Below are 16893 nucleotides of genomic sequence, written 5' to 3' on the forward strand. Positions count from 1 at the left end.
TAAGCTATTCGAATTTTCCATTGTTTGTGTTACTTTATACCATCTTGTGCACTGTGAGGGGTGGATAAGAATTATTAAATACTGTACATTTTGTTGAATAAGTACTAATCAGTTATCATGTTTACCACAAATGACCAGGTTTACAAATTTATTTATGAAGTAACTCATAGTGTTCACAAATTTGTTTTGCTTTATATAGCCTCGAACTTTGGGGACTTTGAAAATGGTTGGTCCAGGATTAATATTATCTTTCTTGTTTTAAATGTGTTCTACGTCAAAACAATATTAATGTAAAGTTGAAAACTTAAATGCACCAAAGTGTGACTTTTTTGCATATTGAAAAAAAAATCAATATAATAAATCATGATTTTTTTTCTACAGAAAGTGGATCCTATGGGGCGACCAACTTTATCAGCCCATCCTGCCAGATTTTCCCCAGATGACAAATTCTCCAAACAGCGGGTTATGTTAAAGAAAAGATTTGGACTTCTACCAACACAACAGCCAAAGGAAGTGTACTGAGCAAAACTGTGCATAGCGATAAATGAAGATAAAATTTATGTTGTGAACTTTTCTTATCGAGAAATCTCTTAGCTGAGAATACATCATACATCAACCAGTGGAACTTTTTATATTCAATTATGTAAACATCTATTCAATGTTATCTAATCATATAAACATGAATATTGTCATATCATTCATCAGTATTTATTATTTTAATTGTAATATACTTTCTTCTATGGTAGCCATTTAGTACTGCCATATTATTCTTCACAAGAGTATATTCTTGTAAGTCATTAGAATATGTTAAAAAAAATATCTATGGATGTACCCCTGTTTAGTGCTGAAAACCATGAAAATTGTAGGGGTACGTGTTAGATCTTTATTTCCTGGTTCAAAAATTAATTTATAATGGTCTGAAAGGGTTAACTTAATAGTAGTATATGATCAACATTATTTGAGCAATCCAAATTTTCTAGAATTGGAAAGTTTGTGGTATTTGTTTCATATATTTTTATGTATCATTTATACCTATGAAAATATCATCTTAATTACCATGTATCCTTACACAATGGTAATTATATTAAGAAAATACCTATGTACAAATGAAGCTGCAAAGGATGACTATGTTCAAAGTTTCACACACTGTTTTTTTCAACAATTATAGGTTGAATCAGCATTTACAGTAATAAAAATAAAACAAGATTTGCATACTTTATGTCACTTTTGTTTATTGGATGTTGACACACAGATATGGTGAAGTTTACCAGTATTACACAGCAGTTGCGTAGGGCATAACTTAAGATGAATGAACAGCTGTATTTTGCAGGAGTATTTGGCTTTGTCAATGTCGTATAAATATACTGAACTGATATAAATATTATTCACTCAGTTATAATCCATGGTGTAAAAACTAATATATGCATTGTAAATTAACAAAGTTTACAATGTATTGAGACTTGAGGAATATTAAGTGTCAAAACAAAGAATAATTTTCTATAACAAAAATCACAATTAATATCACATAAAGCCTATATCACATTCTTGAAGGCATTGAAAAAGGTCGTGGTGTAGGACGGTTTGGTAAGCAAATTTATATAAAGATTTGATAAATTACTACATACACCTGTGAATACTTTGTAAAAATACCGACATCTTTAAAAGATGTGGTAAACATAAAAAAGATTGGACACATTTACATAGTTATGTAGAAATATGTATACTGCTCATGTACGCCGAGACTTTATGGACTTGTACACCACTGAATTTGATTATAAAGATTAAATTCATTTTCATATGAACAATGATACTGTAACAGTCATAAGGATATTCGATAGGAAAATCTCAATTCCATAATATTTTCAATCAAACTCTAAAAATGACATCAACAATTCATATCTATTAACATTATGAAAATCCCTTCATACATCTTAATTAATGGCCTAAAGCATGATCTTGAAGACTTGTTTTACCTATCAAAATAATATCCTATGAATTGGCTATAATGACTAAAACAAAACAATTTTGATTAAAAATCTAAATGTCCAACACATGTAAAATATATTTTCAGCAGTGCCATGGATTGCTTCTATTAGGGTTACTACAATTACACAAAGAACTGACAATATTAACAAATTATTTAAATCATTGGGGGGGGGGGGCATAAAGAGGTTTTTGATAGAAACTAAAATTTTTGGCATTGGAAAGCCACCAAAACAAGATCAATATAAAATTTAAATGCAATTGGCATTGTTATAACAGAAAACTAACAGAATACAAAAAGTACAAAAGATATAGATTGTATAATGATGTAAAACAATAAACAAACACACAGCAGTATAAATTCAATGAACTGTTCATGAAATGGATATCAAATAAATGTATAAACATAAAGCATGTCACTTACTTGTCAAAAACTTTCTATAAAACAACAAACTGAACACAAAGTTTATAAAATACTTTAAAGCAACAAAACGAGCACTTTGCATAACATGTAAAAAGAAAAAAAAACCTCTGAATTATGACAAACATTTTGCTTGTACGTGTAGTTATAAGTCCGATAATAAAAATATACTTCACCGATTTTTCAAGCAGTGAGGTCAAATAGGAAAACACAAAATCACAACAGAGCTCAAATGCAGACACGATGATAATGTATTGCATACACTGAATATAAAACAAATACTGCAAAATCAGTAAAATTCTAAAATATCACAAATATAAATACATGTAAAAGAAATGGATGCATTATTTCCTGAACTGAATCATGAATGCAATAAATTACAAATCTAACAGGCACCTCATGTTATTTGACATCGACAATCCTACATTCCTACTAGTGTGTATAGGCCAACAGTGTCACTAACAAAAGCATCCCCTCAAAACTACATGTAGTTCATTTGTCAATAATGATACTTCACACACATTGATTTTTAAATGATATGACAACTATTATGATGATGTTTTTTGAAAAACCTTAAACTTTTATCCCTAATGTGCCATTTAGTGCATCTATTTTTAGGGTGACATAATTTTTTTGTATTGTCATGAAAAAAATCCAACACTTGTAAACTTGAACCTTGATTCAGAACAAATGGCTTTGTTCATTTGTCCAGTTAAATAACTGCAGTCTTTTATTTGTGCTTCTTAATTTCACACTCATGATCATTTAATGGTAAGAAAGAACAGTATTTTTTACGAATAGAAATCCCGATATTCTTGAATGATTATTATATGTCCTTTATCCTATTGATAAAATTCTAAACCTCTCAATTTCATGTTCGAAAAAAATCTGTCACATCTGGACCATTTACAGACTTTATAATGGAAACACCTAGCTTTCTTTAATAATTAAACACTGGCAGATCAAAATGTATTTTTTAAATGGCGTTCACTAAACAAAATGTGGATGCAAACACAAAGATAAAATCATTAACACAGCACTACTGACAGATAGTCATTTGCAACATAAATGCAAAGAGGGAAAAATAACCCTGTCAGTAATTTCATTTATTGCTTTTCACCAACATTTAAATCATAATAATTACAACATTTTTCATAGCTTATGCTCTAGGAGTAAAACAAACCAATGTTTGCTACTGTTCTTAATATGAATACCTTGGAGAGCATAACTGCACCAAAACTGGCTAATCTTCAAAGCACACTGCACTTCTCATTCACAACAAAGCAAAATGTTGTTGACCTTAAACTGAAAGCCCCAGATCACATCTTCTGTCCCACACAGACTGGTGGTGACAACGAACAACGCAAATTCTAGATGATGGAAAATTGTCATCAGCGCATGACCTGGTATAGAGCTCCACTTCAGCAGCTAGCAGGTATGGCCATCATACTTTTCTTGTGCCTTTCTCCCACATATAGATCTGGCTGTCAGGAGTTTCCCAGCTCACTTGGTTCTCTCCACTGGTACCTGTAATGTTACCATCAATATATATACTCCTTGATAAAGTTGTACAAGTTCAGGTCATGATAGAGCATTAATAATGTTAATTGTCCTCTACATGTCTCAAATACTGTACTTCTATCTATAGAAGTTGCAACTTATTAGACACATACATTTGTATGCAAGTAGACAGAAACACATGGTGGGAACTATATGTAAGACAAACTGAGATGAAATCAACTGACCCATCTCAGTACCACTAAGATTAAGAGTTTACCTTGAGGAGGACAGACTTGCTTGACTGTCATTAGATCTGGCCTTCAGAGTGGTTTGGAATGAAGTCATTGTGTCAATGAACTGTTGCCTGTCTTTACCCTGTTAAAATAAGTTCTAAATTTGAAACTACCTATTGCTTGAAAAAAACAGTGTATACAATAAGCTATTCATGTAAAGTTCTAAATTTACAGATTACAACGAATGAATTATTTTTCTAGCTTTCCTGTGTTGAGTTCTGTTAAGCTTGTGAGATATTTTCAAGTGCCTTAGAGATATTTCCATACCTTTCATGTGTTTAGTTCTGTTTTCTATTCCATTTAAAATATTTTCCTACGTTTCCAGCGTCGAGTTCTGTTATGACAGTGAGATATTTTCCCACCTTTCCTGTGTTGAGTTCTAATATAGCAGTGAGATATTTCCTTACCTTTCCTGTGTTGAGTTCTGTTATGGCAGTGAGATATTTTCCTACCTTTCCTGTGTTGAGTTCTGTTATGGCAGTGAGATATTTCCCTACCTTTCCTGTGTTGAGTTCTGTTATGGCAGCGACCTATTTCCCTACCTTCTGTTAAGCTTGCGAGACATTCCCCTACCTTTCCTTTGTTGAGACGCATTATGGCAGTGAGATATTTACCTATCTATCCTATGCTGATATCTGTTATGGCAGTGAAATATATTCCTACCTTTCCTGTGTTGAGTTCTGTTATGGCAGTCAGTATCTGACTTTTGGCCTGGGTTTGTGTGATTCCAAGCTCATTGAGATCTGTGTCTGTCAGAGTAAGGAATGCTTCCATGTCCACCTACAAGTGGAAATGTTAACGAGTATAAACAAGAGGCCCATGGGCCACATCGCTCACCTGAGCAATGTGGATAGGGACTCTTTCATTTTCAATATATTTGCTATTTGACAGAATCCATAAAAATCTACAAGCAAAAATCAGTTTATTATTGAAAAGTTTAAACCCAGTAGTGGTCTAAACCAATCCTTAAAAGGGAGATGGTATGATTTGAACAAACTTGAATCTTCACTAACTCTAAGGATGCTTGCATATTTCTTTGATTACCTGTGGCTTTATTGCCCTTCACATTTGAACTTACATTGTGGCCTCGCCTTATACCCCAAGGGGTCATGACTTGAACAAAATTGAATCTACACTATCCAAGAATGCTTCCATATGAACAGGACTAATCATGGCTTTGCTATTCTTGAAAAGAAGAATTTTAAAGATTTTTTTCTACATGTTTCTATGTAAAACTTGGATTCCATGTTGTGGCCCCGTCCACTACCTGAGGATGCTTCCATAAAAATATATGATCTTTCATGCCTTTACTATTCTTGAGAAGATGATTTTTAAAGAATTTTCTTATATATTTCAATGCACAACTTTGATCAGCCATTGAAGCCTCGCCCTACCGCCAAGGTGTCATGATTTGAATAAATCTGAATCTGCACTACCTGAGAATGCTTCCATAAAAATATGATGATTCATGCCTTTGCTATTCTTGAGAAAAAGATTTTTAAAGAATTTTCCTATATATTTCTATGTAAAACTTTGATCGGCCATTTTGGCCCCGCCCTAAACCAAGGGGTCATTATTTGAACAAACTTGAATCTACACTACCTGAGGATGCTTCCCTATAAGTTCATCTTCCCTGGCACAGTGGTTCTTGAGAAGAAGATTTTTAAAGAATTTTCCTATGTATTTCTATGTAAAACTTTGAACGGCCATTGTGGCCCCGCCCTACCCCAGGGGGTCATGATTTGAACAAACTTGAATCTACACTACCTGAGGATGCTTCCCCATTAGTTTCATATTTCCAGGCACAGTGGTTCTTGAGAAGAAGATTTTTAAAGAATTTTCCTATATATTTCTATGTAAAACTTTGATCAGCCATTGTGGCCCCGCCCTATCCCCGGGGGTCATGATTTGAACAAACTTGAATCTACACTACCTGAGGATGCTTCCCTACAAGTTTCATTTTTCCTGGCACAGTGGTTCTTGAGAAGAAGATTTTTAAAACATACCATCAAATTTTCATTATTTCTTAATTATTTCCCCTTGAATAAGGGCGTGGCCCTTCATTTGAACAAACTTGAATGCCCTCCACCTAAGGATACTTTGTGCCAAGTTTGGTTGAAATTGGCCCAGTGGTTGTTGAGAAGAAGTCGAAAATGTGAAAAGTTTACAACGACGACAGACAACGGACAAATTTTGATCAGAAAAGCTCACTTGAGCCTTTGGCTCAGGTGAGCTAAAAAGCACAAAGACATTTCCTCCACTTACACGTTAACATCATAACAGCATTTCTATGAGTGTTCAAATTCATCAATTTACAGTAATATAACTTCAAATATGCATAAAACTAAAGCAAACAAAAACTTGAATAAAAGTCAGGGGCTGACAAATAGATTTTTAAGGCACTTGCCCAAGGGCAAGTGCATGGTCAAAATTTACTTGCCCTACCTGAATTTCTGCCTGCCCTACCATTAACTTATACTGTATTTATAAATATTTCAAAAAAGAGAAAGACAAATACTGAGTTTAATATTAGCATAAACATTGATTTTATTTTTGATAATTGATGAAGTCACTTGCCCACGGGCAAGTGGTAAATAAAATTTCACTTGCCCAACCCTAAAATTCACTAGCCCCGGGCGTCGGGCAATGGGATTTGTCATCCCCTGAATAAAAGTACTGCAGTTACGGTTTTTTTTTTTTTTTTGCATCAAGGTGTTTTGTAAAGATATATCAAAACACTTTATTGTTTGAAAAGTGAGGTCAAAGGGAAGGTCTATTGAATTTTATCAAGCAGTAAAATAAATAAGTATCAACACAAAAAAGTGACAAAACAAAAAAAAATATACATGTACTTTATCACAACAATCCTACCTCTTGTTCCTCAAATATGGGCTGGTACTTCTCTAAGGATAGCTTCTTCAGAATGCCAGAAAGCTCTGAAAGATAGACATTTAATAGATGGAAATTATGAAAATTGAATGCATAAAAAAAAATTTGAAATTGATCCTATTATTATGATTTAAAAATACATAATAAACAAGAAAAGAACAAATACATACCATCAGTGGTGCCATCGTTTTCATGAAGTGAACTTAGAACACGATTGGGATCTTCTCCATACTTAAATTGTAGAAGAACAAACATTTTTTTGCACAAAATATGAAACATATAAATTTCCACTTGTTTTAATATCTTTTACCAATAAATGACATTTTACAGAAAATAAATAAACACAATCGACCATCACTCTGTAGTTCCAAATTTTTTAACATGATATAAGTTAAACTCTAAGTGACAGTGTTTACTTACCTTCCCGGGAGTGGGGGAGGGAGAAGGGGTGAGGGTAGATGTGGTACTGCCTTTAGATGATGTGCTCCTCCCAAGTGATCGCTGTGGGGTGATAGATGAACTGCCACTGGTGGAACTGTTGGGTGAAGTTGTGTTGGATGTGGCTTTAAATGCTGAGGGCACCGTGGTGGGCTTTTTAAAGAATTGTCTTTGAGGGGGATTTCGAGGGGCAAAAATGGCTGGGGATTTGCTAGACTGGTTCCAGAACACACCATTCTGCTGATATTCTCCTGTAAAACCAATCTTTCAACTATCAAAAATTTTAAGCCTCACAAAACGTTTTTAAGGCCATAATATCAAAAATTTTACACCTGACAGCTGAAAAGATTGCTGTAAACATGTGTATATTTTGAAACAAGGGTCAAAACTATGACTTTTTTTTTTGATAAAATTACACCGATTGACCAGGTCAATAAAAAATCTGCAAAACTGAAAATAATAAAAAATATTAAATAAAAGCCACCCACCCGCCTCGATTTTTAAAAAAAATCGTATGAGAATCTAGCAATTTATTTATTATGGCCTAATCAAAACATTTTTTTTAATATTTAAATAGACAACTCAGTTACTCTATTAATGATCTTTTAAATAATGATTAGTGTTGCATTGACCATTGAAGATCATCAATTCTTTACCAGAGGAACTAGGACTAGGGTTGCTATGGTTACTGTTGCCATTGGACAACTGGGCTGAGCTTGATGGACTGATGGGACTGGAACTCAATGTGGTACTCTTCTGAGGCAAGAATTTCATAGGCTTCATCATTGGACGGATGGGGGATGGCTACAAATGAATGAATGAAAGTTTGAGATTCAACAAAGATAATACAATAACAATATGAAATGTTATTTTTTATCCTTTTGCATAATGTTTATTGATGAACTATTTTCTGCTGAATTCTTATTTGTAAATTTTGTTTGGCTGGCACATAGGGGGTATGTCTTGCTTATCTTTGCATAGAAAAACAGAATATCTTATAAGCACTGAACTGACCATGATTGCACTAGCAGTATCAGATCCTAAGGAACTCATTGATCGCCGGCCTGGGAGGGACTCATCGATTGCGAAGCTGGGCTGGGGCAGAAATGGAGGGATGACAGGTTTCAGGGTATCATTCGTCTGACTGGACTTCATTGGATTGATATCCTTCAAAGAACACACATCAACATCGTGACAGTTGTGAAAATGAGTCAAGCATAAAACTTTATTTGTTGCAGTATAAATTGAAGAAAGTTTGTTTTATACTTCAAACCTTCAATAATTTAGCTTTAAACCTACCAAAGTATAACGGGAGGCACTCTGCTTGTTTTCCAAAGTCATTGTTCCATAGTTAGTAACAGGTGAAGTTTGTATGGGATCAACAAAGTTGTTCACTTTCTTTGGCTGAAAAATATTATTAGTCAATAAAACTTTTGATAAAATTAAGATATGTTCTTATATGTGTATAACCTAATAAGCAATATGTACATTTGCACAATGAACTTGTTTAATAATTCTCTTTTTCTCTGAATGCTCAAAATATCATGGTGACTAATGAATATTCAAATGTTGATCTTGAAGATCATGTTTCAGATTTATAAATGTGTATGTTCTTACCACTGTGGGACTAGAGTTATTTTTGAAAGATAAATCTTGGACAGATATAGAAGTTTCCAGAGTTGGCATTGGGGCTAAACGATTCGTCACATTTATTTTCTTAATGTTTCGGAATCGGTTTGATAATCTGCTCAACCATCCCTGTTCAAAATATAAAAGTATTCTCTGAATTCATAAGCATAAATTCTTTTTTTTTAAAGAGTAAACTAAAAAATAATGTCTGGTCCAAGAATAATTTAATTCAAATCAGAAAAAAATTCACCAACCCGAAGACCTGTCTTTTGCGTATCATCAATGCTGAAAATAAAAAGTTAAATTTACCAATTTAATAAGAAAAGTACTTTCTTCACCAAGCAAATTGATAAATTCAAAATCTACTGGCTAGAGAATTAATTTGCTCTTTACATTAACTCTCTATTCCAATATCTTTGTTTTATTTAGATGAATTTCTCGGCAATGCATAAAATCTTAAGAAAGTATAAGTCCAGTATATACTGTATACGGGGAAGTTTTCGCCCTCGTTTTATTTTCGCTCCTTTCGCCCTACCTTTATTTGGGCAAATTTAAAACGGGGCGAATTCAAAGAATACAGTATAATTTCTTAAACAAAACTATGACTTGGCGAATTTAAAATGGGGCAAAATTGTTTGCAAGAGTAAAAGGGCGAAAATAAGACGGGGCGAAAATAACACTGTATACAGTTTATTTATATTCCTTCAGCCCTGATTCCGGTTATATTTCTCCATTTCTTCTACTCCTTGATTCACATACCTTGAATCTGTGGAGGCAGACACTGACACACCATTCTGTTTTGACCAGTGCTTCTTTGACTTGTCCACTTTGTTGACTGTCATGGCTTTAGAAGCCAGAAGACGAAGCAAGTCAGTGTCCACATCATCTTTAATATTATAAATACTTTATAATCTGTGCCCCTTTTTTTAAATTTCATTAAGGCTTGAAAGTTAATTGATATCAAATAATACTCTGGCACATGGAATGAATATTTCAATAATAAATATGTACCATTATGTCTATTTTATTCTTGAGGTATCTTTGAATTATTTCTTCTATGGTAAATATAAATCTTTAATTTAGAAAAAAGTTCACAATTCTTAATAATTTGGTAAAACATCAAAGAACCCACCAATGAGAGAAGCCATATCAAATGCAGTACACCCATTCTTGGCTTGAATCGTCACATCTGCACCTCTTTCTATCAGATACATGGCAACTGGTCTTCTCCTACATAAAACAAGGGAGATAATACACATGTAATAAGCCTATTAATAAATAGATCACATTTCATTACAATTTTCATCACAGTGAATATTTTTCTATGCCATATCTGCAGTAATGTTCCAGCATATGTACAATTTTTATGCATTAACAACTAGAGTTTCGTAATAACAGTCCATGGTAAATGAGAGCTTAATCTTTTCATCCATAAAATAAATTATCAGAAATAAAATGTAAATGGATGAATATATACCCATGATACGTGGCCTGCATGAGTGCTGTCCATCCACTAATGGTGTCCTGTTTGTCCATATCACAACCATGGTCCACTAGCAACTGGGCAATGTCCAACTGTCCAGCCATTGAAGCAAACATCAGAGGGGTGGCACCCTCCTCTGGGGAACAAGCATCTCTCTGACTAAGATCTTGGTCCAATATGGCTTGAATTCTCTTAATATCCCCTGAAATATCATAAAATAAGAACTTAATCATTTAACATTGAAACTTTAATAAAGTTTGAGGTGTGAAATATAATAACAAGTGATTTAAACTTACCAAATTTTATTGCTTCAATAATGTCTGGTTTCTTTTCTTCTGCAGCTACAAAACAAAAGTTATATGATATTACACTGAATGTTCCTTTTGACATTTATATAATACTTTTAAATTTGGATTATCCTTTTTGTATGTTCATGTTTTATATTGTTCTATGGAACAAACTTATTTCTAACAGGCCAATCAATTACATCAACATTATTAAGACTGGTTTTAGTTGATACTCCATTCCATTTAGACTTTGATATTTTTTCAAGTCAATTGTTGATTTGATTTGAACATATTTCATTATGTAATGAATACATAAATGCATTGGGCAGCAGGTACAGCCTATATAAGTCCTCTCCACAGGTCCTTTGTTTATACTTCACTCCATATTAACATTAATGTGGAGCCGAGTGTATAAGAAACCATTGATTTTGGGATATGAGAAGTCTTCAAAGAATCATTGTTATTTAGGTACAAATGTACTAGTATATCAAAATTAAGCTTTTCCAGAAATATTTGTCTGGTTTAAGTCCCGAATAAACAAAATATAAGTAAAAGAATAAATCTGACACATACCGGTAATATAAGTCACTCATCAGAAGTTTCTGTAAGGGTGTGTTTTACATCCAATTAGTTAAGAATTTTTTTTCATATATAGAGATGTCACCATATACCACCGAATTATAAGAGCTTCAAATTTAAACCTTTACTAGATAATCAGGGGTCTGAACATATTCCTTCATATCTCAGAGCATCCTCCACCAATACCACCTTATTAGTTTGGTTGAAATTAATTAATTATGGTAATAAAGGCAAAAATATGAAATGCATGATACATAACATACCATGTACAAAACAGAGTCACTGAGCTCAAGTGACCTATGGAATTTAAAACCTTATTTTGCAGTGTTAATTTATACAATATTAACATGTTAAATAAATTAAAAACACATGATAACTAGAATCAATAATTTTTTTACTAAATGAAATGCAGCTGACTGTAAGTGCCTGGCACACTTCAGGGTGAATTGATTGAAACTGAGCCATTGATCATGTTGATGAAAAATATTTATATATGCAATAGGGCTGGGCAATAATATCGATATTTCAATATATTGCAATACAATGACAAAAAATATCGTATCGCAATACGATTTTGTAATATCGATATATTGGCAATATGCTAAGATTAAGGAATTTTGTCATTAAATATAACAAGAGGCCCAGGGGCCACAGCGTTGAGCACAGATTTTTTTCATCATTTGAACAAACTAGAATATATAGGATGATTCCATATAAATATCACTAATCATAGCTTTGAAGTACTTGAAAAGAAGATTTTAAAAGGTTTCTCTATATATCCCTTTAGAGTAAAAACCTTTGGCCCCACCCTTGCCCTGGGGGTCATGATTTGAACAAATAATCTACACTACCTGAGGATGATTCCACATGAATTTCATGGCCCATTCTGGAGAAGGATTTTTAAAGATATTTCCTATATATTCATTCCTATGCAAAACTCGGGTCGGCCATTTTGGCCCCACCCTTGCCCCAGGGGTCTTGATTTGAACAAACTTGAATCTACACAACTTGAGGATTATTCCACATGAGTTTCATCTTTCCTGCCTCAGTGGTTCTTGAGAAGAAGATTTTTAAAGATTTTTCTTATATAAATAAAACTAATTTTAATTATGATTTGAACAAACTTGAATCTACAAAGGATTCCACAAAATGAGAAGAAGATTTTTAAAGATTTTTCTTATATAGTCCAATGTTAAATGCCATTTTACATAACAAATGAACTACACTGTCCACAAAACAGATTTTTAAAGATTTTTCCTATATCACTGAGCTCAAGTGACCTATGGAATTTAAAACCTTATTTTTTGCAGTGGTTTGAGAAGAAGATTTTTAAAGATTTTTCTATATATTCCTATGTAAAACATGCTAAATAAACTACACTAAACACATGATGAACTAGATTTTTTAAAAATGCCATTAATTTTTAATAATTTTTTGATCCCCTTAAATGAAATGCAGCTTGAGAAGAAGATGAAAATGTGAAAAGTTCACAACGACAACGACTATGACTTGTAAGTGCCTGGCACAAACTTGACAGAAGTTGTTTTGTGAACATTTGATTGAAACTGAGCTGCATGTAAATTAAAGTAAATATAAGAAAATGTCATTTAAATTACATTGAAAATATTGCAATACATATCGCAATACAGTTACAAATATCGCAATATATCGCAATACGAAATCTCGGGCCAATACCCAGCCCTAATATGCAAGAACATTGACCATGTTGAAAGAGCAAATGTACAGTAAATGAATTTAAACAAACCCACTAAATTATTGAATTTCTTAATAATAATACAAAGACATTATAAAGCATTATGCCACTGTACTTTAAATCTTGAAATAGAAAAATAACACCTTTGTTGTTTATCTTGGGACACAATCAGGGAACTGTACACAGCTGCAATCCCAATACAAATGAAGTGTTCACTCAATCAATACCGCCAAATAATGATTTAATTTCTGTAGCTGTCAAACTTGAAGCATAAAGTACATTACCTCCAAAAGGACTTAAAATAACAGGAATCAGTATATCTTTTAAATGTTTTTGTATATTTTGATTATATTGCTTATTGGATATTGAAAAACATATACTTTACTAAGTATACATGATTATATAGTTAGGATTATTATTATTTTATGATTAATCACTTAATTAAGAAAACACAAAATGACACCAGTACAACTACCTTAACTTAATAACAAAACATAATGGACTAATAGAGTTTTTTAACAAAAATTTTCACTTGATATTCTTCAGAGGAAACATCAACATGATCAATGTATGTATATTAGATACTGTAGTTTCTGGGTTGTTATGTAAAGATAGTTTTATTAGTATGAGTGTTACTTGTTTAGAATTCAATGAACTCACATTTCATCTGGGCAAGTCTTAAAGGAGATACAATGCTATTGAAAAACAAGTAGGAACAGAGTTACCTGCCCTGTCTAACCTTTGATCAACACACATACAATATTGAATACAAACACAGGTTGCTGTGTCATGAGAAGTTTCTAGATAAATTTTTCAAGTGAATTCTGATAATTTGAACAGTCCAGTCCAATACGAAAATTCGTAATATTACGAAAAAACGTAAGATTACGAGAAAGCGTAATATTACAAGTTATCGTAATATAAAACTTATATTACGATTTTTCGTAATGTAGTTAAATTACGAATATGCGTAATATAGCAGATGTAAGAGACTATATTACGTGTTTTCGTAATCCAAGACAAATTCAAGCATTGCAAGAAACTGAGTGGCGGGTAGCAAAGTATGGCGTTTAATACGAGATGTCACGGGCGATAACTTGTACGACGCTTACTGAGATTTGAATTCTGTGTATTTCAATAAGAATTGCACGAAGAGTTGAATTATGAGACGGGGGTGTGATTTTTAGGGTAGACTTCGCAAGAAAAGTAGGGAGTTCGGGTGATATAGACCAATGCGACATGCTTAAGCGAATATTGAAATTTACTGGAAAATTGGTCTTATACGTGGGAAAATTCCTATAAAAGAATAATAAAAGAAATTGTCCACTCACCCGTCGCTGGCTAACTTTTGATGAACACACAGGCGTAACTGACCAACGCGTGCTATCATATTGATATATTACAAACTTTGCTACCCACCACTCAATTTCTTGCAATGCTTGAATTTGTCTTGGATTACGAAAACTCGTAATATAGTTTCTTACAATCTGCTTTATTACGGGTATTCCTAATTTAACTACATTACGAAAAATCGTAATATAAGTTTTATATTACGAAAACTTGTAATATTACGAATTTTCGTATTGGACTGGACTGTTGAATACCGGTACATGTTATTTTAGTACAATTGTGCAAACAAGAACAATGTTTCCTTTATCATGTTTATGGCGACAATAATTTCTAACAAAGCATTCAGGGAATACCCGGATATACAATCTTCAAGGGATATAGTACCTGTTAACAAATTTAATGGCCACTCAGTGGGCCAGTCATTGTAACATACAATGTTACCATGGAATGGGAATATAAGGAATTACTGTCTAGTTAGTAGAGTATGCCAGGGACATCAACGATAGTTGGAAACATGGGTTAATTTAAGCATAATGGTCTTCGCCCTTTATGCAAACTATCCCATGTTTCTAACTATTGTTGTTGGCATACACTACTAAATAAACAATGATTCCTTAAATATAAAGCTCAATCAGTCCAACTTATTCTTTTCCCTTAGTTCGTCTGTTAATTTCATCACAGCATACCTTTTTTCCACTGAGCTTTTAAGTGTCACTGAGCACTTTAGAAAACTGTTTACCGGTAATTAAAGACGAATTTTGTGTGTGAAATGGCCATTTCAATTAAAAGGTTATTTTCCTTCTGTATACCTGGTTAAAGTATTTTACCACATTTACCAATTGGCATAAAATCAACTGACTAATACTGATCATATTTAATTACCATCTTTCAAAACTAGAGAGAAAAACCTACCCCTCTCAGGTTTGTTGGTAGTTTTTCTATCCAGGTAGGCAGCTACTTCTCTCTTCATTCTCATTGTGGCAATATCCAGGGCTGTTCTGTTATTGGCGTTAGTCACGTTAGGATCAGCTCCTCTCTCCACCAAGATCTGGGCCGTCTTCATGTGGCCATTTAATGCTGCCACCATCAGTGGTGTTAAACCTGAAGTAGACGTCCTAAAATTCACATCACAACCGCGATCCAGCAAGAATCGTAACACTGCATCGTGTCCATACAGAGCCGCTGCCAGTAGAGGCGTAAAATCACACTCATTAGCACCGCCCGACGTAGATAGCTCTATACCAGCCTCCACTAACTGTCGCACCACCTGAATATGTCCACCTCTGGCAGCAAAAGTGAGTGCTGATGCACCAAGACCTGTGATGGCATTAATGTCTGCTTGACGTTGCTGCAATAATGTTGCAACCACATTGGCATGTCCATTTCTAGAAGCATGCATAAGAGGAGTCCAGCCATAATTGTTGGTTTTATTAAGAGCAGCCCCTCTCATCAATAATAAACGTACAATATGGTCATGTCCATTAGCTGCCGTTGTCTAAAAATAGATTAAAATAACCTCAATAATGGACACCAAAAATATGTGTGTTCAATACATGTGATACATGATAATTTTAATCTTTTACATTTACCAACCGAAGATTACCTTTTTTGATTTTTAGCAATAACAAGATTAGCATTCATTGCCTTGGTCAACATCATACTTGAAGTATTCCAACATGTTAAATTTCATAAGTATATTTTAAATATAATTTTAAAAGACATTGCTGCAAGTTCATTTATTCATCACATAGGAACTCAAACTTTTTTTTAACATACCTATCAGCGTGATTATTTCATTTTAGAGTATTCATCAATTTCTTTTTCTTTTAATTTATTTCGTAAATGGTGTCTAGACCTGTTCAGTATTCAACATGTCTAAAAGTAAAAGCAGCCCAACAGCTGATCAGCTGGTAAATCAGCCGAATGTGATGGGGCTTCCTTTCAATCCAGGTTCAGTGAAAAATTCCAAAAATAAAACAATCAGTAATTCTCCGTACCTGAAGAGGCGTGATCCCCACCTCATCATCCTCGCAGTCCACATCAACCCCTTCATCTAACAAGGTTTGGACTACAGGGGCTTCCCCGTGTTCACAGGCGCCAAGTAGTTGTCGAACCCTTTCCATGGGGCTCTATCACCAAAATTATCGTTCGTATTTACCCATGATTGTATATGACTATCTCAAAGTGAAACATAATTCAATCTTTTCGTCACATCGTCAAGTTCGTCTTTTCTTTTCACTCATTGTCATTTACTTGTCACTATGTTCGCCATTTTGGTTCCGCTCGTGACGTCATTTTTACCAAAATGCTTTTCGGTAAACATTGCC

The 16893-nt window shown here is 33.5% G+C and overlaps 1 protein-coding gene across 1 annotated transcript; it reads right to left on the reverse strand.

Moving 5' to 3' along the window:
• Positions 1-1212: 1212 nt before the first annotated feature.
• Positions 1213-16871, reverse strand: LOC134253623 (ankyrin repeat and SAM domain-containing protein 6-like). Its single transcript, XM_062736191.1, has 17 exons — positions 16564-16871; positions 15479-16061; positions 10933-10977; positions 10631-10838; positions 10286-10383; positions 9913-10039; positions 9408-9438; positions 9142-9282; positions 8824-8928; positions 8539-8691; positions 8181-8328; positions 7507-7775; positions 7257-7317; positions 7069-7133; positions 4861-4977; positions 4182-4279; positions 1213-3931 (listed from the first exon to the last, which is right to left on the reverse strand). The coding sequence occupies exons 1-17, from the start codon at positions 16687-16689 to the stop codon at positions 3892-3894; spliced, it is 2415 nt and encodes an 804-aa protein (XP_062592175.1). The 5' UTR covers positions 16690-16871; the 3' UTR covers positions 1213-3891.
• Positions 16872-16893: the final 22 nt, after the last annotated feature.

Source organism: Saccostrea cucullata, unplaced genomic scaffold (genome assembly GCF_032062105.1).
Source record: "Saccostrea cucullata isolate Sc308-1 unplaced genomic scaffold, CSIRO_AGI_Scuc_v1 ctg319, whole genome shotgun sequence".
NCBI classification, from domain to species: Eukaryota; Metazoa; Mollusca; class Bivalvia; order Ostreida; family Ostreidae; genus Saccostrea; species Saccostrea cuccullata.